The sequence below is a fragment of the Balaenoptera physalus genome (assembly GCF_965194825.1).
Source record: "Balaenoptera physalus genome assembly, chromosome: 6".
In the NCBI taxonomy this organism is placed as follows: Eukaryota; Metazoa; Chordata; class Mammalia; order Artiodactyla; family Balaenopteridae; genus Balaenoptera; species Balaenoptera physalus.
The window spans coordinates 45,382,007-45,407,601 of record NC_138885.1 but is presented as its reverse complement, the minus strand read 5'-3'; the positions used below and the strand labels follow the sequence as shown (position 1 = coordinate 45,407,601).

The 25,595-nt window shown below is 36.8% G+C and overlaps 2 protein-coding genes across 4 annotated transcripts in view; one reads left to right on the top strand and one right to left on the bottom strand.

The window, feature by feature from the left end:
* Positions 1-25,595, bottom strand: part of LYPD6 (LY6/PLAUR domain containing 6) — a 404,935-nt gene that overhangs the window by 209,639 nt on the left and 169,701 nt on the right. The gene's annotated exons all lie outside the window — the stretch shown is intronic.
* On the top strand, positions 1,926-21,387 carry MMADHC (metabolism of cobalamin associated D). 3 transcript variants are annotated; one of them, XM_082465180.1, is made up of 8 exons: positions 1,940-2,074; positions 2,583-2,642; positions 6,019-6,163; positions 11,373-11,590; positions 14,485-14,590; positions 15,194-15,324; positions 19,868-19,954; positions 20,865-21,387. In XM_082465180.1, exons 2-8 carry the CDS (start codon positions 2,634-2,636, stop codon positions 21,057-21,059), a joined length of 891 nt encoding a protein of 296 aa, XP_082321306.1. In that variant the 5' UTR covers positions 1,940-2,074; positions 2,583-2,633; the 3' UTR covers positions 21,060-21,387. The 3 variants fall into 3 exon arrangements, with proteins under 3 accessions (XP_082321305.1, XP_082321306.1, XP_082321307.1); XM_082465181.1 differs by lacking the exon at positions 2,583-2,642 and having other exon boundaries at positions 1,961-2,074; XM_082465179.1 differs by lacking the exons at positions 2,583-2,642; positions 6,019-6,163 and having other exon boundaries at positions 1,926-2,074.

Below are 25,595 nucleotides of genomic sequence, written 5' to 3'. Positions count from 1 at the left end.
TGACTGAAATGTCCACACCCCTGTAATGTCTTTTCTTGGCATTCAGGCAAACAACTACTCATCTTTCAAAACACTGATCAAGCATCACCTCCGCGATGAAGTTATTCCTGACAGCCTCCTGCCATTCCGCCTATCACTGACTCCTCTTATCTCCCACCTCTACCTGACAGATGATTTTCTATCCTGGCAAAGATGTATAACATATGGCTCCCAGGCTCAAAAAGCTTAGGATCATCATTCAACCAGTAATCTTATGATATAACCTAGACAAGTAAGCCGCTTTGAAGGAGAAATTATGAGTCATGAAGAAATAACAAATTGTAAGTAACTTCAACACTCAGAAGCCTCTGTGACTCCCAAGCCATGCGCTGTGCGTGTGCACGTGCGGTGCTATATGTGTTAGCTACATGTCAACTGATTTAACCTTCACAAACTATGAGTTGGCCACTATTATTATTCCCATTTTATTATTTTTTTAACATCTTTATTGGAGCATAATTGCTTTACAGTGTTGTGTTAGTTTCTGCTTTATAACAAAGTGAATCAGCTATACATATACATATATCCCCATATCTCCTCCCTGTTGCATCTCCCTCCCACCCTCCCTATCCCACCCCTCTAGGTGGTCACAAAGCACCGAGCTGATCTCCCTGTGCTATGCGGCTGCTTCCCACTAGCTATCTATTTTACATTTGGTAGTGTATATATGTCCATGCCACTCTCTCACTTCATCCCAGCTTCCCCTTCCCCCTCCCCATGTCCTCCAAGTCCATTCTCTAGTAGGTCTGTGTCTTTATTCCTGTGCTGCCCCTAGGTTCATCAGTACCTTTTTTTTAGATTCCATATATATATGCGTTAGCATACGGTATTTGTTTTTCTCTTTCTGACTTACTTCACTCTGTATGACAGACTCTAGGTCCATCCACCTCACTACAAACAACTCAATTTCATTTCCTTTTATGGCTGAGTAAAATTCCATTGTATACATGTGCCACATCTTCTTTATCCATTTATTCCCATTTTAGAAGTGAGAAAACTAAAATAAAGAGACTAACTTGCCCAACATGACCCAACTAAATATATCAGTATGAATAAAGTATGGACTTCAGTTAATTTTTTAAAAATGTAACTGACAAATGAAAATTATATACTCTTTATAAATAGGGGGATATATATTTATTGCGCCTATTAAAGGCCTAGTGCATAGAGAAAAACGTTAAGTGCCCTATTCTCAAAAACAGTGATTTCTTGAAAAATAAAAAAAACTACATACAAAGAACAGAAAACTGTACCTCTTGGAGGCAATAAGAAAGTCTTAGGGGGCTTCCCTGGTGGCGCAGTGGTTGAGAATCTGCCTGCCAATGCAGGGGACACGGGTTCGAGCCCTGGTCTGGGAAGATCCCACATGCCGCGGAGCAACTGGGCCCGTGGGCCACAACTACTGAGCCTGCGCGTCTGGAGCCTGTGCTCCGCAACAAGAGAGGCCGCGATAGTGAGAGGCCCGAGCACCGCAATGAAGAGTGGCCCCCGCTTGCCGCAACTAGAGAAAGCCCTTGCACAGAAACGAAGACCCAACACAGCCATAAAAATAAATAAATAAATAAATAAAATAAAAACAGCTTAAGGCAAAAACCCCATGGGTCACTCACATCTTGATATGGATTTGAAACTAAACATATTGTTATAGTTCTTTAAAAAAAAAATAAATAAATAAAGTCTTAGGGAGAGAGGAGGTTTTCAAATACCTCAGTTCAGTGAGTTAATGCACGACATTAAACGGCTGCCTAAATCCAGCTCCAGAGCTCAAGCCTCCAAGCTCCCAGGACACCCGCGCGTCACTTTATCTCCGCCCACGTCGCGGCGGGGGACTATCCAATGGAAGGGCGGCTCTACGTGGGCCTCCTGTGCGCGTGCGCATCATCGGCTCGACGATCCTTCCCATCGATGCGCTCAGAAGCAACTCCTTCAGTCTGGGCACTGCCAGCTTGTGCGCTACCGGCCGTGCCGTCGCGCCGCCATTTTGAAGACGGGAAGAGTCTGGGTCTCCAACACCTGGGGGCGGCGGCGGTGACTGGTACGTATGGTTTCCGCCCGCGTTAGCCTCTCCAAATTCGCCCATCTTCGGGCTGCAGCTCTCGGTGTTGTCCCTATTCCCACAGTGTCCCTATCGCTGTCCCCAGTCGTCCTGTCACTCTGTCTTTAGGATCCTTTTCGCTTCCTCATCCTTCATCTCTGCTGGCACCCTTGCTTCGAACTGTCGTCGGGCAGCCCTGACCGGTGTTAAAATACCTACTTGCGAGCCTCAGGACTCCATCCCGGTGGAGCTCCTCATTGGCCACCCCGATCTAGTCGGAGTTGTGTTCCGCGGACTCGAACCGGGCGGGCTGAGAGCCTCACACCCTCCTCTGGGCAGCGAGCTGTGCCCTGTGGGGGCGGGGGGCGAATTTGGGGGTTCGGGGAGAGCTTGGGCTTTGGTCCTGTCTCGGTGGAGGGACACACAGTAGGCGGTGGTGGACGTTACCCCAGTGATCTGTTGTTAGAGCTTAATCCGTCACCGGCCTGTTTGTTTTGTCCTTTCCCAGGAATAACTTTACAAAAGGGACGAAATTTTTCGCCTGCCCTTCCCGCCAGAAATGGCCAATGTGAGTAAATTAGCCTCTAAAGAAGCAGTATAGTAATAAAATAGTTTGGGAACTCGTTAGGAAGGACGGGTTTAATGATAATGGCATTGATGTCATAATGTTTCTCGTAATTAGTGTATCAGAAATGGCAAGGGAAGCAAGGGGTGTGAATTAGGTTGATATGCTTTGCGGGTAGTTTGAACACAACATATTTCTCAATACACGTCTATTTATTTCTACAAATTCGTTCTTAGAAATAAATTCAGTGCCAGCACCCTTTCAGTAGTTTTAAAAGACATTATTTCAGTAAATATTTAGGATTATTTTTAAGCCGTTTTCTGTTTCTTTGGTTAGGTAAACTGAAGGTTTTGTAGTAGTTTCAGTATAGGAAGTCACCTTCCAAATACTACAAAATGGGCGCAAGAGATATTATTCTCACAACCAGAGAGATTTATTCACTGTAACTGTCCAGCGATTACTCAAACACATCCTGCCGTAGGGAACCCAAGACATATTTTAAAACAATTACAATAAGAGTAGAAACTAATTTTAAAAGCTACACAAAGGTACAGTGCAGATTCAGAGCTTTGTGGAGAGGGAAAAGTAGGGGTTTGTGTTCATTTAATCAGAGAAGCATTTGAGGTTTGAAAGATGGGTGGGATTTAGATAATCTGAGGTTTGGTTGGGCAGAGCGGGAGGTACATTCAAAGACACCCCCCCCCTTTCAAAAATCAGGAAGTCAGTTCTGTCTTCCTGAATGTAAGATGTGTGAAAGAGATTAGTGAGAAATAAGGTTGGATTGTGGATTTGGGATCAAGTAATAGAGAGTCTTGAATGCCAAACCCAGTAATTTGGACTTTATTCTTTAAATTTTGGTGATTTAATTAGAGCTGTGTGTTAGGAAGACTAATATGGCAACAGTTAGCCAGGATAGTATTCCTGTAGTCAAATATGATATATTAAGTAATAGTCTAATGGTAAGACTATAGGGCCAAGTCGTAAAAGTAGACCACTAGTGTATCCCGTGTGTTAAGGTGAATTCATACCTAGCCATAATCATAGGAAGGGAATGCTGTAAAAGAAGCATGTGCTACTCTCAAAGGAAAGATCCGAGTCAGAGTAGTATGCTAATATTTGACCTGGCTTTATTTTGATTTGAATGAATAAATTAATCCAGTAGGTATTTTGAAGGATGCTTTTATAAATCCTTTTATTGTTAGAAAGAAGCTTACATAAAACAATATTCAAATATATGTTTAAAAATTTGTGTTCGTTTATGTGCATTTTAAGTGCTGAATGGATGTTACTAATGAAACATGCAGATAGATATGTATGTCTTCAGCAATTTAGTTCGCATACATAGCATGGGTCAGGTATGTGTATGCTTCAGAGGCTAAACAGGTCAATTAAGAAGCCTTGGTGGGGACTTGTACAAACTGAAATACTCATTTCTGATATAAAGGGAGCAGCCTTTCCTCAGCTACAGTGATGTGTTGCCAACTAATGTCATTTGGGAATGTGAATCCAGCGCTGCCAGATCTTTGGAGTTTGTAAGAACAGCTGAAACTCTGGATCTTTTGTGTAAAATATCACAATTGCTCAATGTTGATATACAATTCAAATTTCTTATACCACTGAGAATTAACATTTTTGTCTGAGCAGGTTGGGTACAGACCCAAGGGAGGATGCTTAAATTTTCAGGTGGGCAGAATGCTCTGGAGACAGGCCTTGCATTTTGGAGACATATAAAGGAGGTTCTGTCTATCCAGATCTTGTAGAAAGAGTTGGAATTTGTCAGGCCTAGGAGGAGAGGGAAAAGGGCGTTTTAGCAGAAGAAATCTTGTGGCAGTATAAAAGAAGGCAGAGAAATATGGGAAAAGTTGGGTAGATATTTTTATGTGACTAAAGAGTGGAGTAAGAGAAGGGGGGATAAAATGAGTAAGAAATTATGTCAGAGAAGTAGAACGACCAGTTAGGATGTATTCTTGTACTTAGGATGAGAAAGTCAGAAAGAACATAGGGCTGGATTTCAGAATACTATGTGAAAGGGAAAAAGAATGATTCTACAGTATCTAGACTATTTCAACATCCTGGTAACTACTTTTCATACCACCTCTCTAATCCCACTCCATTCTCTACACTGCCCTTAGTGGTACATTCCTTAAAACATCCGTTATTTTTATCAGTTTGCTCTATTCCTCCCTGCCTACAGGTTAAAATTCTGACTTATTATCTTGATGTAACAGGCCCTTTCCTGTGTGTGTCAAGTATAAAGCCTTTTATAGTTGCCCACAAGTTAACTTTCAAGCCTGTTTTTTACTGCACTACCTTATACCCACCTTCAGTGAACTTGTCACTCTTCTGAGTACATCCTTTATGACTCCATCCCTTTGTTCCTGAAAGTCACTCATTGAAATGCCCTTTCCCCAGCAAATTTCTATTTCGTCACAACTAAGTATATCCTCCATGAAACTTTTTGCCTATGTCCTCAAGGGTTTCTTAATTGTTCAAATCTTTTAATAGCATTTCACAGATGATATGGTATTTGTTCTTACATGTTTTCCACTAATCTAAGAGTCAGCGATTTTTTTTTTTTAATATAAAGAGCCAGATAGCAAATATTTTAGGCTTTGTAGGCCGTAGAGTCTCTGTGAAGCTACTTAACTCTGCCATTATGACATGAAAGCAGCCACAGACTATACATAAATGGGTATGGCAATAAAACTTTATTCACCAAAACAGACAGAAGGCTACATTCAGCTATAGTTTGCCAACCCCTGCATTAAATTATTCTGACTTAAGTATTTTGATTAAAGTTTATACGTGAGAGATGTTTACACATTCATCCACTGTAACTGACCTCAGTGTCTAGGGAATGAACATAAGGGCAGAAAATGTATCAGAAAGGTGTGTGCTAAAATGGAGGAAAGTGGACATTGCCATAAAACCAAGAGGAAAGATGGTATGGGAGATAATTAGTACAATTTACAGCAGTAAAAGAAGAGTTAGAAAGTAAATAGGTTTTGTTTCTAGGAGAGGTTTTGAAAGTTCTTTATTTTGAGAATAGAATCTTATTAGTTGTGCTACCTTTTTAGTGTCATCACTAAATAGGGCAACTTTTAGAGGTTCCCATTCTTTCTGTATGGCACTCTTAATTCTGGCCTTGGGAAAGCCATATATTTTTACTCAAAGTAACTTATTACTTGTTTTTTAAGTATTTGTATTTATTTCTAAAATTATAAGTATACATGATGCTTATCCTGTGGTAGCTGCTCAATAATAGTAGAATAAACATTGATTTTAAAAGATATATTGCAATGTGAGGATTTGCCAGAGATTGTCTGTGTTAGTATAGCATTTATATCCAGAATAATTTTGATTTTTCTGTCATTCTTAGGTGCTCTGTAACAGAGCCAGACTGGTTTCCTATCTCCCAGGATTTTGCTCTTTAGTTAAAAGGGTTGTCAATCCCAGAGCCTTTTCAACTGCAGGATCTTCAGGTTCTGATGAGTCTCATGTGGCCACTGCACCTCCAGATATCTGTATGTAAAAGTTATTATTGCTTTACTTATAATTGTTTCATAACATTCTGAGTTGTTTCCTGTAATACAGTAAGTCCCCTACATACGAACCTTCAAGTTGTGAACTTTCAAAGATGCGAACACGAGTTCGCCTGACCAGTCATGCAAGTTAGTTCACGTGTCTGGTGTACGTTGTCACGTGTGTGCATTCTCTACAAGTGGTTGTGCTTTTGTGTACTTTATTGTACTGTATAGAGTACAGTAGTACAGTATCTTTATTTCAAGCCCAGGATGTCCGGAAGCAAGCGTAGAAGCAACGTATAGCTGGTATTGCTAAGAAGCGCCAAGCAATAAAAATGGAAACAAAAGTGAAAATAATTGAGAGAGTGGAATGAGGCAAAAAGAAGGTAGACGTTGCTCGTTCTTATAACATGAATTGTTCAACCATCAGCATGATTCTAAAGAACAAGGACAAGATCATGGAACATGTGAAGTCTGCTGTGCCGATGATGTTGACAGTAATATCGAAGAAGCGTGGAAAAGTGATGAAGGAGTTGGAGAAACTTCTCAGTATGTGGGTGCAGGATCAGCATCAGCGTCAAGTCCCGCTCAGCTTAATGCTGATTCAAGAGAAGGCTAAAAGCCTTTATGAAGACTTGAAACATGGCAAAGAATCAGAGGGCACATCTTTTAATGCCAGCCATGGCTGGCTTCATCAGTTCAAGGCTAGAGCCAACCTTCACAATGTAAAAGTAAGTGGCAGGGCAGCAAGTGCAGATATGGTAGCTGACCAGGAATTTCCCGAAATGCTTCGAGAAATTATTGATGAAGGTACGTATTCACCCAAGTTTTTGATGTGGATGAGACAGGACTGTACTGGAAGAGGATGCCAGAGGAAAAATTACATCAGTAAGGGGGAAAAGTTGATGCCAGGCTATAAAGCAACAAAGGATAGGCTAACTCTGTTGTTTGGTGGCAATGCTTCTTTCCAGCGATATGAAGCTGAAGCCTCTCTTAGTTTATCACTCAGAGAACCCCGGAGCCCTTAAAAACATAGCCAAGGGCCCTCTTCCTGTTGTGTGGAAGAGTAACCCCCAAACCTGGGTCACACAGGCCATTTTCCAGGACTGGTTTTTCCACCACTTTACCCCAGAGGTAGAGAAATATTGCTTGGAGAAGGACATCCCATTCAACATTCTTTTGCTGCTCAGCAATGCTCTGGGCCACCCCCCATTCATGAACTACTTTCATCCCAACATCAAAGTAGTGCATCTGCCACCAAATACCATGTCTCTCGTCCAACCTATGAACCAGGGAGTTATAGCAACTTTCAAGAAATATTATTTACGTCACAGTTTTCATCAGGCAGTAAAGGCAAGTGACGAATCAGGAACAACCTTGTGACAATTTGGAAGGACTGTAACATCCACGAGGCCATAAAAGACATTGACTTTGCTTGGCATGAGGTTACACCCATCCCATGAATGGGGTTTGGAAGAACCTTTGCCTGCAGTTTGTTCACAATTTTCGTGGATTTGAAAGGTGGATGAGGAGTCCAAAGAGGTCTTCAGCAACTTAGTGACCCTCAGCGAGAAGCTAGAGTTAGATTTGCAAGAGGACGACTTCATTGAAATCCTTGCTGTACACCATGAGGAGCTTACTAATGAAGACCTGATGGAATTGGAGGGCAAGAGAAAGGACGAAAAGAGCCAAGAGGAAGAAGAAGTAACTGAAGAACCAAAGAGATTCATGATGCAGGAAATGGCAAGGAGGTTTTCTTTATTTGAGAAGGCACTGTTAGTTTTTGAGGCACAGGACCAGAACGTAGAACAGTACACAAAGGTTGCAGCAGCCACTCAGAATGCAATCCAGTGCTACCATGTCATCAATGATGAGAAAAAAAGACCTACTACCCAGACATCACTGGATTGTTTTTTCAAGAGGGTAGATAGAATTGAGTCCAGCAAGGAAGCAGAGCCTGTGCCATCTACGTCAGGCGTCAGTGAAATTGCAACTTGCCCTCCATCTCCTTGCTGATGATCCTTCAGCTCTGTCATCTCCCACCTCCTCTTGCTCCTCCAGTCAATAACTCTTCTTGCCTGTTCACTTGATGCCAGCCCCGTACGCCAGCTGTTGTACGGTACTACTGTACTTTTCAAGGTACTTTACTGTAAGATTAAAGGTCTTTATTTTTTGTGTTTGTTTTTTATGTATTACTTGTGTGAAAAGTATTATAAACCTATTACAGTACAGTACTATATGCTAGCCGATTATGTTAGTTGGGTACCTAGGCTAACTTTATTGGACTTACGAACACGCTCTCAGAATGGAACTCATTCGTGTGTAGGGGACTTACTGTATTTCTTCTTGAGGTTTTACTGATTTTCTAAAGTTGAGTTTATCCCATTGAAAATAAAATCAGAGCTCTTGCCTAAATATTTGTACCAGAAAGTTACAATATTTTTTTAAAAAAAGAATATTGGTTTCTAAAACTTACTTTCTTGAACTTTAGTTTTTTCCTAATTATCTTTGAACACACAGTCCTCCCTGAAACAAATCTTCTTTTGATCTTACTAAACTATGTTACTACTTCTTGCCATTCTTTGCTGAATTTCTTAAATGTAGCTGTCACTTTGAGTGTTTATTAAACCAAAGTCTGCTTTTTCTTATCCATCTTGTGCACCAGTATCATATTAATCATCCTAAAATACTTTAAATCATGTCACTTCCTTCATAAGCCTCGATTATCTCCCACTGCTTTCAGTAGCAGTTCCTAAACTATTCCCAAGCTATGAATTGTTCAAGGATGAAAAACAAATTTTTTTTAAGTTCTGTGATTAGTTAACTTGGAGAAATGCTTTATACCATAGTACTATCTTAGAGGTTTATAATACACACTAAAATATTCAGGGAGAGGTCTTAGAAACTTTACCTAATGTATTCTAAAGGGATTGCCCATGGAATCCTTTTTCATGCAACACATTACTTACAGTGTAATATAAGTTCACTTGGGCATGCAAAGCCTCCCCTGGTTTTCTTGCTCCAGTTTTCTAACTCCATCTCTGATTACTCCTCAGTTTTCATGATCTGAAGGCTAAATATACATCTGTCATAAATGAAAGATTTGTCACTCAGAATATGTAAAGGGTTTGTGTTGTGAATATACAGCCAACCCTCCCTATCCATGGGTTCTGCATCCTCACATTCATCCAACCAAGGATTAAAAATATTTGGGGAAAAAAATTCCAGAATGTTCCAAAAAGCAAAACTTGAATTTGCCACACACCAGCAACTATTTACATATCATTTACATTGTATTCGATATTGTAGGTAATCTAGAGATGACTTAAAGTATACAGGAGGATGTGATGTACGAAGGTTACAGTATATGCGCATACAGTTGACTCCTGAACAACATGGTTTTGAGCTGTTCAGGTCCACTTTATACGTAGATTTTTTTCAAAAATAAATAAGTACAGTACAATTCTCGGTTAATTGAATCTGAGGATGTGGAACCGACTATACAGAGAACTGACTATAAATTATACTCAGATTTTTGACTGCATGCAGGGTTTGAACAGCTAACCCCTCAGTTGTTCAAAGGTCGATAGAGCTATGCCCTTTTATATAAGGGACTTGAGCATATGCAGATTTTGGTATCTGTGGGGGTCCAGGGAGCAATCTCCTGTGAATAACTAGGGACAACTATATAAAGAATTTTCAATAGGAAGAAGAAAACCCAGTAGAAAACCAAACAAAAAATTTCAGAAATGGATTTGAACAGGCTATTTCTGTAGGAGAAAACCTAAATGACTGGTAAACATTTGAAAATATGCTCGAATCCACGGTTAATATGGGATTTTTATGTAAAGAAACAGATCTGAATAATCTGTAGAACCCATGTTCTTCAAAATAGCTGGTAAGTTTAAGTTTGTGAACTGACTCCAGTCAATCATTAGTGGCTGTCTAGAGCCTTGTTACTCAGTGTGATCTGCGGACCAGCATAGCATAGCATGGCATAGCATCAGCATCATCTGGGACTGTTCAGAAACGAAGAATTTTTAGCCCCACTGCAGACCTAGTAAATCAGAATCTGCATTTTGAGAAGATCTTAGGTGATTCTTAAATAATTAAAAGTTTGAGACATACTGGGCTAGAGTGTTTAGGTTGAGAATCATGTGACAATGTCTGTGTTCAGCAGGGAAAAGTTCTCGATTGATGGGTGATGTCTGTCTTAGGTATGGAAGAAAGATACGGTGTCACATGGGGGCAGCCATATTGACATGGCCGTTTTTAGTCACTCAGTTCTGGCAGAGTATTTATAAATATTTTTATTGCCAACTAAAGTCTGCAGCAGTTGTCCCTTCCTTTCTCTAAACAAAATTCCTACTCTGAGTATTTCTTCATTTGATTTTCTAATTTATTCTTTTCTGGATCTTTTTGAATTTTTCACATGTTAGAATTTTTTAAAGTTTTATAGGAATAAAGTAATGTGGTCTATTCTTCTGTAAGTATTAAATCCATATTAACTCATGTAGCTAGTAAACAGGGCATTATGTCACATTGGTTCATACAAGATTTTTTTCCAGTCCATTAATGTTTTGTGCCACCAGGTAACAGCAGTTGAATGCCCCTCCCCAAGGGTAGCCACCATTAAGTCTGATGTCTTTCCTTACAGATGTTTTTTTACTGTATTTAAAAACACAAATATAAGGATGAAAAATAAATGTCATATATGCTGTTCTTTGACTTAGCTTTTTCTTTTAATGTAATATGTCCTGGACTTCGTTCACTATCAGTAAAGATTTACCATATTCTTTTTAATGACTGTCAAGAATTACATAGTATGGGAGTTCCCTGGTAGCCTAGTGGTTAGGATTCCAGGCTTTCACTGCCATGGCCCGGGTTCAGTCCCTTGTCAGAGAACTGAGATCCCACAAGCCGCACAGCATGGCCAAAAAAAGAAAAGAATTACATAGTATGGATTACAGTACTTTATTGAATTCTTTCCCTATTAATGGAATTACCTATGAGCTGACAGCTGGTTGCTTTGATTAGTCTTTTGGAATAACATGAAACAAACTAATTTATATTTACACAGGAAAGCAAACTTCAAAGAACTATTGGTTAGGTAAAAAAAAATACCTAATTGGAAGAAGAACATTCTTTCAGTCTACCAACGTACTTAACTAGTAAGGAGAAAATAATTCATTTTGTCGTTCCTCTTTAGGCTCTCGAACAGTTTGGCCTGATGAAACTATGGGACCATTTGGACCTCAGGATCAGAGATTCCAGCTTCCTGGGAACATAGGTTTTGATTGTCACCTCAATGGGACCGCATCACAGAAGAAAAGCCAGATTCATAAAACTTTACCTGATGTTCTAGCAGAACCTTTATCGAGCGAAAGACATGAGTTTGTTATGGCACAATATGTGAATGAATTTCAGGTAAGTTGTTAACGTCATTCTGTTTTTCTAATTATTAATGCTATATTACTTTCTGATAACTGTACATATTACTTTCATTGAAAAAGTAAAAAAAAAAAAATCTATTTAAGTCCAGTATAAACAGAAACAACATATATAGCTTTTAAAAGCTTAGCATTGTCCTGTACATAATGTTTGCTATATAATTTTTTTCACTTAACTACATTGTAGTCTCTTTTAGGTAATTAAATAATTCTTCAAAAATATCTTTTTTTTTTTTTAATAATTTTATTTATTTATTTATTTATTTTTGGCTGTGTTGAGTCTTTGTTTCTGTGTGAGGGCTTTCTCTAGTTGTGGCAAGCGGGGGCCACTCTTCACTGCGGTGCGCAGGCCTCTCACTGTCGTGGCCTCTCCCGTTGCGGAGCACAAGCTCCAGACGCGCAGGCTCAGTAGTTGTGGCTCACGGGCCCAGTCGCTCCGCGGCATGTGGGATCCCCCCAGACCAGGGCTCGAACCCGTGTCCCCTGCACTGGCAGGCAGACCCTCAACCACTGTGCCACCAGGGAAGCCCCCAAAAATATCTCTTTTTTTAATAAATGTTTATTTCAAATATAACTAACTTAATTCTATAACTGGAAATTTATATTCCCTGTTTTTCACTTTTATTAATGATAATTGTAATTTATGTATGGACCAAATTCCGACTAGTATATTCCTCTAGCCATTTAAAAACTTAAGAAAATTTTGAGATCTCTGAAACTCTGGATACAGTAGACTGAAGAGGAGGATTCTTAAATAGCTTTTGTAAAAACAATTCCTGAGGGGTTTTTTTAATGAGTTTTTTAAACTGGTATTGCATATGAATTTTTTAAATGCGTTTTAAAACTAGTATTGCATCATTGCTCACTCAAATGGAAAGTTACGTGCATTTCAGAGTTTCAAACCCCAAACCTTATCATTTTTCATATTTCTATATAGCTTCAGGTTGAGATTTTGATCAAAGCCATATTATTAAAAGCAGCAACCCCTCACAATTATGGGTGATATCAGATAACCTAACACTGGGACACAGTTGACCTCCCCTGACTTTTTATCTCAGATATTCCTTCTCAGTCTTTTTGCCTCCTCCTCGGTCTACCAGTTACATGATATTTCCCAAATGTCTCTGATCTTCATTTTCTCATTTGACTTGCTCCCTGGTCACTTAAGTCCTTGGCTTTCTCCACAGGCTGTGTTTTCATATTTCCTAGCTTCTTATTTCTGTTTCTGACATTTCTGGTTGTATATTACTGTCTGCCTGCCAAACATCTTTATCTGGATGTCTCAGAAGTCCCAAGATTTTACACGTCTAGTACTGAATTTGTCCTTTTTTCTCTCAAAACTTGTCCTTATTCCCATGTTGTCAGTAGTATAAGTGACTTAGTCATCCTCCCACTGTCCCAAAAATAAAAATTATAGTGCCAACCTTGACTCCTCTTTTCATCATACCCCCTAAATAGTGACAGAATTACATTGCTTCTGTCTCTGAAAGTAGCTCTTAAATTATTTGTGTACCTTCAGTTCTCACTAATACTGCCAAAGTTCAGTGCCTCCTTATCTTACCTCAATTTTTAGAGGCATTATAGTATGATGGACTGTGGAGATAGGATAAATCTGTATTCAGAGATTAACTCAGCCATTTACTTAATTTTGTGACCTTGAGAAAGTTACTTCACCTTTCTGAGCCTCTGTTTCTTTATATGTAAAATGAGTATAATAATACCTGGCCTACAAATTTGCTATGAGGATTAAATGTGAAAATGTATGTAAAATACTTACTACACTAAGTGATCAGTAATTGTTGGCTGTTACTGGTCTGTCACCTGCTCTTCCTCATTACCATACATCCTCTACAGTAATACTGTCATTAGCTTTTTATATCACATCTTGATATTCCTCATTGCTTTTAAACTAAAATCAAAATTTCATAATGTGGCATAGATGGCTTTCCACAATTTTGATCCCTTATCTTTCTCACCTTACTTCCCACTACTTCCTACTCCTTCTGTTCTCCAGTCACAGCATATTTTCATTTTTTTTTAATTACACCATTCTCTTTGACTATTGCATGCCTTTGCACTGTTATTATCTCTTGCTGGACTGTTTTTTTCCTCTTGAATTCTTAACCTATATTCTGTCTATTCTTTATCTGTCAGACACACATGTTAATTAACATGTAACTCAAACGTGATTTCAACCTTTTCCTGATTTCTGCCAGCAAAGCAAGTTTCTTTCCCATCTATACCTCCAGAAGACTTCCATTATAACTCTATAGCACTTCTGATATGGATTGCATTTATTTGTTCATGCATTTTTCTTCTACTAACTCTTATATACCTAAGAGTGAAGACTGGATTTTTTACCATTGTAGTGCCTGTTCCTGTTTATAATGTCTAGTGTATAATAGGCACCCAGTAAATTTCAGTTGAATAAGAGCCTCTAAGCGCTTCCTGTTGGAGAAGCTATCTATTTAATCATGTTGCTTTGTAAGTTAGTGTTCTTATCCCCATTTTACAGATTATAGAACAAAAGGAAGGATAATTAGATATAACAGAATATCAGAAGAGGTAACATTGTAAGACACAATCATGGCGCATTTTAGTTAGTTTTTTAGCCAACTTCTATTCATATTAAGTCTTAGAATATCAGGGTATTTATCTGTTTCTTTTTTTAATTCACCATTTTTTTTTAAATTTTCAAATATTACATTCATCATAGAGAAAAGTTTGAGTATGTAAGAAAACACTATTACCCTATCACCAGCTAGATTAGGATTACTGAAAAAACTTTCTAGGGAAAACAGGTTTATAACAGGCAAGGTATTTTATTTGAACTCCAGATTTTGTTTACTTATATTTCTTATTCCACCTTAGGGTAATGATGTACCTGTTGAGCAAGAAATTAACAGTGCGGAAACTTACTTTGAAAGTGCCAAAGTAGAGTGTGCAATCCAAACATGTCCGGAATTGCTGCGAAGAGGTATGTTGTGCTTTATTCATTTTTACACTAGTGTGTGTTAGATAATGTCACTAATTTTTTAATGTGTTGAATAATGTACTCCATAGGAATCATAATGCTTTATAACTTAGTATTTTAATGTATCTAGCTGGAAATGATGATTGCCTGGCCAAGATAAGGCTTTCAAGTGTCCCCTGACATCTGACCTCATGCTGCCATTAGATAGGAATAGTAGAATTTTTAATAACTTTTTTCCTAAATCTTTCCCTAAAGTCATCCCACTCCTGGGTGATTATTACAGCCCTAATTTCCATGAGCTAATACATTAGTACTACTGAGAAAAATCTTAATAATAAACCTTTTTTTTAATTACAAGACCAACAATATGTAACCCAACTTACTCTTCAGAATTGTTGGCAATATATTTTCGTTCATCCAAAAAGAGCAGAAGTAAACCAAAACTAAATTCATTTCGTCCTTTTCAAAACTAATATGCATTTATAAACCTAACTTGGTACCATAATAATTTAACTTAATCATCATTTTTCTAAAGTATTTTATGAACTGTTTCTTTTTTTAAAAAATTTATATTTTTCTGGAGTTTTATTCTTATTTCACTTATAGATTTTGAATCACTGTTTCCAGAAGTAGCCACCAACAAACTAATGATTCTGACTGTAACACAGAAAACTAAGAATGATATGACTGTTTGGAGTGAGGAGGTAGAAAATGAAAGAGAAATGCTCTTAGAAAAGGTAATTCTTTCAGCTGCTGACAATTTAATTTTATGATCTTATTTAAATACCAATGAACCAGTGTTTTAAAATGATGGCTATTTTTTCTAGCCTTTATTAATTCTCTGCTAATGTATTCCAGTACTAAAAAACTTACATGTTTTCTGAGAATAAAAATACCACAATTTTTTTTTTTAGTGTCTTCGAAAAACTTAGATTCTGTCCAGTACTTCCTCAGTTTTTTTTTTAATTTATGTCTGTTTTAGGAAAGTTGGGAATATAGTAAACATCAAAAATGTAAAAGTAACTCTTCATACCCATCTCTCTCTCCTTCTCTCTGATCCTCTCTCTCCCTCCATGTCTCTTTCTCTCTCTCTCAAGCATGTGAAGTAAAAAGTGAAAATACCTCAGCCTTCTTAAAGGAGTAAACAATAACAGTGTACAGTACAATAATAATATAATAATGGTATATACCCACATTTTTTCCATCCTTTGCTTTTAACTTAGAAGATATGTTTTGACACCTTTCCATAACATTACGCATAGATTTTATTTCATTCTTTGTAAAAATCTGTGTAATATTACATTGCATGGGCAAACCGTAAATTTTTTAAATTATTTAAAAAAATTTTTAGTCATTTATAAGTTGAAAATCAAACTTTTGCTATTACAGGCAGTGAATATATTTGTACATATATTTTTTGCACATACTTATGTATTCCTAAATGGGGAATTGCTGAATCAGGGGGTATATTCATTTTAAGTTTTGAAAGATACTGCCAATTTGCCCTCCAAAAAGACTGTCCTAGTATATATGCTCTCACCTTTACCCTGGATATTAGCATTACTTTTCATTTTTACCAACCTGAGAAATGATAAGTAGTAACTTAAAGTCTTATATTTAAAAATTATATGATTATTTATCTAAGAGTTTGAGGTTCAGTTATATCAATTTTTTTGTCTACAAGATAGAAGGGAATATTCCTTTGCCTGTATGACATGTTGGGATTAGCTCACTTGGACACCTTAGCTAACTATAGTTGAAAAAATTCTCTTTATTAATTTACATACAGGATAATATTTGGAATTATTTTATATTTTCTTTAGGGTTAAATGTATGGTTCTCTTCATTTATAAAAATATTATTTACTCAATAGAGTATTTTATGGTAATGACTTTATACTTGTGTCCCACATATAGCTTTACTAATAAATTCCATGTAGTAATTAATAATCATGAGCAAGTTATATATGCCATCTAACAAAGAAGTTACAGAGAAGCATAAGACATTCTCTCTGATCTTTAAAAGATCTGAATTTGGAGAAGTGAAATTTAAATACATAATAACTCAATAAACAGTTTCTATTTATATATTAAGACAATGATTAGTAAATGTATACTGCCATTTAAACACTAGAGAGTTTGCTCTCACATGTGCATTGCATTAGTAAGTCCTACTTTTTGAACCATTCAAGATTCTGAGCCTCATTTGATACTGACCCCAGTATAGATGTAAGTCAGCAACAAAGACCCAATGCAGCCAAAAAATAAATTAAAAAAAAAAACAAAACAATTTCCAGCTTTTGAAATGGCAACACGCTTTATCATGTGTATTTTAAACTTTATAATGACTAAAGCTATTTTATTTTTTTATGAAAAACACATTTTTTATTTTAGACATGTTAGTGGTTATTTTAGAACCACACATAGCTTACTGTCCAAGTAGATATTATATGTTTTATGGTTTAACTCTATTTCGAGTTTTTTCCAGCAGATGTCAGTGTTTGCTATTGATGAGCAGAAATCTTTTATTTATTTATTTATTTTTGGCTGCGTTGGGTCTTCGTCGCTGCACACGGGCTTTCTCTAGTTGTGGTGAGCGGGGGCTACTCTTTGTTGCGGTGCGCAGGCTTCTCATTGCGGTGGCTTCTCTTGTTGCGGAGCACGGGCTCTAGGTGTGCTGGCTTCAGTAGTTGTGGCTCGCGGGCTCCCAGCACAGGCTCAGTAGTTGTGACACACAGGCTTAGTTGGTCCACAGCATGTTGGATCTTCCCAGACCAGGGATCGAACCCGTGTTCCCTGTATTAGCAGGCGGATTCTTAACCACTGCGCCACCAGGGAAGTCCCAAGCAGAAATCTTTAAGAAAAATATTTAAACTGGTTCTTTTTGTGATCATTTGGGATTCTTTTAGTTAACCTTTGCAAACATTTAAATGCATCGTTTTGTTCACCTTGTAGTTTTTGTGTATGGCACATCTTTTATTAAATTGGTACATAATTCTAATGACTTTTCTAAACCATATTCAGTTTTCCTATTTTTAAGAATTATGAGGATTAATGAAATACAGCAGTAAGTGTAAATGTTAAGTATGAAAATAACCTATAGAGTACAGTATTATCTAAATGTTTTTCATTAGTTTACAAGAAAGTACAGGCATACCTTGGAAATATTGCAGGTTAGGTTCCAGACCACCATAATAAACCAAATATCGCAATAAAGTGAATCACACAGATTTTTTGGTTTCCTAGTGCATATAAAAGTTATGTTTATACTGTACTGTAGTCTAAGTGTGCAATAGCATTATGTCTAAAAAAATGTACATACCGTAATTTAAAAATACTTTATTGCTAAAAAATGCTAACCGTCATCTGAACCTTCAGTGAGTCATAGTAGTAAAACATCAATAAAGGTCACAGACTACAGATCATCATAACAAATATAATAATAGATGAAAAAGTTTGAAATATTGAGAGAATTACCGAAATGCCACACAGACACATGACGTGAGCAAATGCTATTGGAAAAATGTTGCCAGTAGGCTTTCTGGACACAGGGTTGCCACAAACCTTCAATTTGTAAAAAACTTATCTGCGAAGTGCAATAAAATGAAGCCCAAAAAAATGAGATACGCCTGTAGTTGGAGAAAATAGGTTAAAGTTGTATATCTCTGTAGCAGGGATCAGCAAACTTTTTCTGGAAAGAGCCAGATGGTAAATTTTTAGGTTTTGTAGGTGATAGGTTCTCAACTACTCAATTCTACCATGTATTGTTAAAGCAACCACAGACCTTATATAAATGAACAGGCATGGCTGCGTTCCAGCAAAACTGTATTTACACAAACAGGCAGGCAGCCAGCCAGGTTTGGCCCTCGGGCTATCACTTGCTAACCCCTTGTTTAGGATGTGGCCCATATGCCTAAGACTTGGACTTCTGAGCATCTCAGCTGAGTGCCAGAGATGCTCAGTGAGGTCTCATCACTCTAGGTGGGCCAGAAATTCATGTTACTCTGTAGTGCGTGACCCCTGATATCACCATTCAGCTCTCAGCCTCGCAGCTGGCACTCTTTGCTAGACCTTGAGGAATCTCACCTTGTATCTGTGCAGCTCAACCCTTGGCTACTGAACCAGGGCAAATTGCTCTGCGGACCACGTGGGAGCCCCATTTGTGCATCTCCTTCTGCTCCAGTACCCTACGCCAGAAATTCCAGATGCTTCAACAGTTGAGAACTCTTGCTTCCTACCTCCTCAGCTCAGTGACACTATCACTTTGCTTGGGCTCCACTTCTTTGCCCTGCAACAAGAGAGTGTCCCCAGACAGAAGCCTGGAGCATATATGGGGATCACCTTATTTGTTTCCCTTCTCCGCTGCAGTTTTGTCTGCCTATTGTTCAGTGTCTAAAAACAGTTGCCTCATATATTTTGGTCAGTTTTAATTTTTCAGCAAGTGGCAAGTTTGATAACTGTTACTTTGTTATGGCTGTGAGTGGAACTGTGCCCTTGTCTTTAAACACTTATGGTCTGTTTTTGTTTTTTTTTTAACATTCTAATCTGATTCTAATATTTGCTTTTAGTCTTTTTCACTGCTTAGACTTCTGATAAAGCTAATAAAGACATCGTAGGAATGAGGACGGTAAGACCAGGATTTTAATACATGCACGTGGTCTGTAATGTTTATACACAATACAAAAAATAGAGAGGTGTATAGTGAAAAGGAAGTATGCGGTCCAGCCCTGTACCCAATCTATCCATTTATCTTATTATTTTTATGTGCCTTTTCAGAAATATTTCATGACTATGTGAGTGGATAGATGTGTTTTTGAAGGACACACAAACAAGTACATGTTTTTAACGAACTTTCATTCAAATTAATGAATGGTCCATATCTTTTCATTATGAATATTTTGTTTTCCCTTTCTTACCTTATTTCTAATACCTCTGTAATGATACAAAATAGCAACTGTAGGTTATAATCCATGGCAAATTTGGGAGTTAATAGAACAGAAGTGATTAGAAATAGTTCCTAAAATAGGAAATAATTTAGAAGAAAAAAATATACAATTTAGACTTTTTAAAAGAAATGAAAATGTTATATGAACCATTAATCTTTTGGACTGGTGAAAATCTTAGGACTTTACAGTCTTAATTTATCATTAGTTTTAATTGTTTATTAATCTTATTGTGTTCTCTATCTGAAGCAAAAAATATTTATCTTAAAAATTTATTGAGAAATAAAACACTCTGTGCTGCTGCTTTGAGCATATTATTTGTGCCTTTTTCTATGCAGTTCATCAGCGGTGCTAAAGAAATTTGCTACGCCCTTCGAGCTGAAGGCTATTGGGCTGATTTTATTGACCCATCATCTGGTTTGGCAGTGAGTAATTAAATACATTTTGAAAGGCAGATTATATAATTTGAAGTAGGAATTATTTTTATTATAAAATTGTTTATAATTATAACCTTGGTAAAAGTAGACCATTTAAGACTTTGAAAACCTCACAATTTTATGCAAAGAGATACCAAGAGTCCGTTGAATTCACAACTTTGAGGGACCTCTGGCACTCATAGTTAAGCATCTCCATCACTTTACATTTTTTTCATTAAAAATAATTTTAAAATTTATTTTCCATCCTCATAATAGATATTACTTGAATTACATTGAATTAGTGTGTTTATTACTGTTCCTTAGTTAAAACTTAGTATCCAATAGTTTCATTAAGGAAGGAAAACTTTTTAGAATTAAGAAAATATGGATGGTAAAGAAATATTTAGAAAAGTAACTTTTTGGAAATTAACATTTGTAAAGCTACTTTAAAGAAAATAACTGAACCACTATTGTCATATTTTAAATTCTGTGTATATCAGCTACAAATAGTAATAATTTTTTCAATCTTAAAATAGGAATATATACTGTTTCTTTTCAAAGTCAAGATTTAGTGAGTACTAGAAATGAAAAACTTACTCTGATAGTTTTCTTATCTTAAAAATTACAAAGGTGAACCATAGATGATTGCCTAAGGCTTATTTCATCTCCGAAGGTCATATAATATTATGCATTTGGTTCTAGGTAACATGCAGTCTGCTAGATCATTCATTTCACATTTCCAGAATGAGGGAAAAGGAGGTATTAGGGCAGTTAGGTGTTCCATGTGACCTTTTTATTTCTTATTTGATTTTTTTAATATTCAGAGTATTTATATAGATCTGTGTTCATATTTGCATAAAAATTATTACTTCATTATCTTTCTAGCTAATGAAAATATGACTTTTTTTATTTCCTCCAGTTTTTTGGACCATATACAAACAACACTCTTTTTGAGACAGATGAACGCTATCGACATTTAGGATTCTCTGTTGATGATCTTGGTTGCTGTAAAGTGATTCGTCACAGTCTTTGGGGTACCCATGTGGTTGTAGGAAGTATCTTCACTAATGCAACACCAGAGAGCCATATTATGAAGAAATTAAGTGGAAACTAGCAGTAATGTCAACTTATTTGCTCTGCTATTTGTAACATTTGGGATGATCTATACACTGTCGAAGGCTTCAGTTTTCAAAATTTACTTCCTTGTAGGTATTTATTTCAACATTTATGAATTTACAATATTGGCAAGTGGTTTGTGATTTTTAAATTTCAAATGTTCGTTCATAATATCATTAAATACATCTTAAGCACATCCACATTGTATAGAATGTTAACTAACATGTAACCAGGGTATGATCTCATATTGTTATTTCTCCCCTTAATCGGAAAAACCTCAGTTTTAATTATTTTTCTCCAAAAATAAATCATATATTTGGTTATGATATGTGTTTTTTCATTGCAGTATTTTTAAAATATTATTCTTAAAGATTCCTAAGAAACTACAATATTAATCTTCTTAAAGTTTTTTTTTTGTTTTTTGGGTTTTTTTCATGCAGTTGAGAAATCTGGATTCAGTGTAGATTTAACTTTTTTTAAATTTTCTTTTTACTATATTACTTGTTAGATGTCCTGGTACCATCTGAGTATTACTTTGAAATAATGTATGTACAGGAAAAGAAGAATAAGGATAATACTAAAACTTTACATATAAAAGAATATGAATCTCATCTTTATACATAGTGAAAAATAATTCTTAACTCCTGGGTTGAGACAGATAAATGTAGTTTATTCTCAGACAAAACTATGTCTCAGCTGCTAAGTCATATTTCTCCAAATTTAGCAATAGATGGAAACTGCAGTAGTTTACAGAAATGTCTCATGTGGGACAGAGTTGTTTTTACAGCATTTTAAACTTAGACTCATCTTTGATTTGTCTTTTGTCATTAGGAATATAGATAAATCTCAGGAGAACAACTAACTTCTACCAAATGAATTAATTGAAATGGATTTTTCTGTATTTTTTAAATTAACTGCCTGTTTTTTAAATGATCACATGGAGATGGCCAGCTTTTTAATTTAGTTTACAGCTTCGTTTAATACTGTTTGTTTATTTAACATGTATCGATAGTTTGATAATAAGTGTTGCTTATGATTCAAAGAATAAGAGCTACAATGTTTTCATTCATTATGAAAAAGATGAAGTCTTGACTTCCAAAACATTTTGAAAAAATTGTTTGAAGTATATATGCTCAATAAATTTTCATCTGTGTAAGGAGCAAGACAGAACGTTACTGGTGCCTCAGAGGCTCATCTGACTCCCTTTCAGGCACTTCCTCCCCTTACTTGCCCCTCCCACAAGCAACCACTATCCTGAATTCCTACAGTATAAGTTGGTTTTGTGTGTTTTGATGCTTTACATATATGAAACCGTATATACTAGGTTCACTCTGGCTTCTTTCACTCAGCAATGTGAGATTCACCCTCACTGTGCATAATTATAGATCGCCTGTTTGCATAGCATTTGCCTTCTTAGTGAATTGGGACAGTTTTGCCCCTCAGAGGAAATGTGGCAATGTGGAGATATTTTTTGATTGTTACAACTTGGGCGGGGGGGGGAGAGTGCTATAGGCATCTAGTAGTTACAGGCCAGATGCTACTAAACATCCTACAATGCAAAGGACAGTTCCCACAAAAAAAGAATTATGTGGTCTACTGCCTTGCACCACTCGTTTCTTGTATGCGTATTGCTTATTCAGGCCTTTCCTACTTTGCACCATTCTTTGAGCCATGTTCCTTGAAATTTCACCATTTGCTTTAACAATTCTGAAGTGCCATCTACGGGTTGAAAAGGATACTTCCTCCTTATAGGTGGCTATGGTTACATACTCTGTTATGTGAGGGGTAGGATACACAATGTTGGGACTTCTTTTATCATCTCGCTTTCTAACAGGATTTGCAGAAACAAAAAGTATGAGACGCAGTAACTGCCAGTTAAATTTTTTTTTCCTTGAAAAATAGGAATGGCCAGATTTAGGTTTGGGATATATAATCCAAGGGATTCTTACTAATAGTAGTAGAAAATAGTTAACTATTATGTACTGCAGTAAGAAAACATTGCAGTTATCAGTTTCATCATATTCATTTGATTAGGACCCCATTAAGAAAGAATTGGTAAAATTATCTTAAACATAAATTTGCTACCTTTTAAAGTAAGCCTGAGCCATTGAAATTGATTTTAGACCTATCACTGAAAAACACCTTTTTGTTGTAAAATTTGTATTTTGACAAGAACTTAGGAATTATTGTATAGAAGATAAATGCTAGAAGGGGTCTTTCAGATCATCTGACCCACCTCCCTCTTTTTTACAATAGACAAAATGGGAAACAGGAACATGCATCAGGTCACACAGCTAGTGTTAAGACCCAGTGCATAGTCGTTATCAAGAAGTTTATAAAGTGATTAAAAATATTAAAGAGTTGCAGAATTTAAGTTTCAGATTAACTAATAGTGCCACCACATTTCATAAATAAACTTCGGAGTTCATTCTATTGAACTCTACATGCTCTGAATTTCTTTGAAATTTTACTGAAATGTATCTAAAAGTTCAGTTATAGATCCTACACTTCACACAGTAATTCTCTGACTTCAAGATTAAAACTCATTTCTTCGACTTCCCTGGTGGCGCAGTAGTTAAGAATTTGCCTGCCAACGCAGGGGACACGGGTTCGATCCCTGGTCCAGGAAGGTCCCACATGCCACAGATCAACTAAGCCTGTGCACCACAGCTACTGAGCCTGTGCACCGCAACTACTGAGCCCACGCACCGCAATTACTAAAGCCGCATGCCTAGAGCCCCTGCTCCACAACAAGAGAAGCCACCTCAGTGAGAAGCCCGCGCACCGTGATGAAGAGTAGTCCCCGCTCACTGAAACTAGAGAAAGCCCGTGCACAGCAACGAAGACCCAGCACAGCCATAAAGAAGGAAAGAAAGGAAGAAATTGCCCTCATTATAAATAAGTAAATAAAACTCATTTCTTTCTTGGGCTTCTGTCACTCATAACATCAGTATAATCCTTACATTTGAACAAAATTCTGCTTTTAGTTCCAACTCTATTTCTTCTTCTTATGACTGGTTCTCTCGTTGCTCCAAAGCAGAATTTATCTACCTCAGTGCTATTGACATTTTGAACCAGATAATTCTTTGTTCTGGAGGATGTCATGTACATTATAGGATATTGAGCAGCATCCTTGGCCTCCATCCTCTAGATGCAGCAACCCCTGGTCATGACAAAAAATATCTCCATAAATTGCCAGATTTCCCCTGGGAAGCCAAATGTTTATCTGAAAAAATTTAACCAAGTGTCCTGTATGTTATCTGACAGTATCATATCACCAGTTGAAAACCACTGATTGAATGTACCTTCTAACTCAGCAGTCCTCAGCTTCAGCTGTACATTTGAATCAAGTGGGAGTGCATTGAAACACATTGATAATTTGGCCTCCACACACACAGATTGTTTTATTAGTGTGAAGAGCCTTGGGCATCATTATTTTTTTAAAGTTTCCCAGATGATTCAGATGTACAGTCAGGATTAAAACCATTAGTTGGTTTTGAAACTCAGAGGTTAAAGAGGCATCTAAAGAAATAAGAGCAGGATATGATAACTGATTTAATGCACTAAGGAGATACAGGAAACAAAAATGAAATCTCTTATGTTCTGCATTAAGAGTGACCTAATCAGGCTCAAATAAATTCAAGGGTTCTTTCTCTATGAAGCCTTTCCTAACTACTACATCCCTCACTGATCTTTCTTTTCCTTTCATTTGTGTAGCACTTGGTTTACACCACACCATTTTGCACTTGCTACTTGTACATAATTCTTTTGTATTTTTTATTATCTTTGTTCCTCCTGTACCTGGAAAGTAGGCATCCAGTTCCCTAATAAGCATTGCAGTACACCCAGTAATAATCTTTATTCTCATCTCTTTACTACCCAGGATGTTTTCAACTGTTTCATAAGTTTTCTTTGCCCTCCCTTCTTTGTGTCAACAGGATACATGTAAGCTATAACTTCATTATCCAGAAGATTCAAATTCAGGCTTTGAGCATTTGCCTTCCGATCATATTATTGGAAGTTATAATCACTTAAAACCATCTTGCTACTATAAAGCTATCGTCATTAAGACAAAGTGATATTGACACAAGGATAGACAAACTGACCAGTGAAGAGAAAAAGAAGTCCAAGAAACAGACCTGCATGAGTGGTCACTTGATTTATGACAAAGGTGACACTGCAGTGCAGTAAGAAAAGAGTGATCTTTTCAATTAATATTGCTGGGTCAATTGGATAGTCACATAGGAAAAGAATGTATTTTTGCTTTTACGTTACACCATACACAAAAATTACTTCCAAATGTGTTGCAAATCTGCAAGATTAAATGAAACTTTTAGGGGGAAAAAAGATCTATGTCACCTTGGAGTAGGCAAGGATTTTTTTTTAAAACAGGACACAACACTAACCATACAAGGGGAGAAAATTGATTATAGAATATTAGAATTAAGAACTTTTTAATTCATCAAAAGACATGAAGGAGAAGGCAACCAACAGAATTGAAGATATATATATATCCAACAATCCAGATTTATAT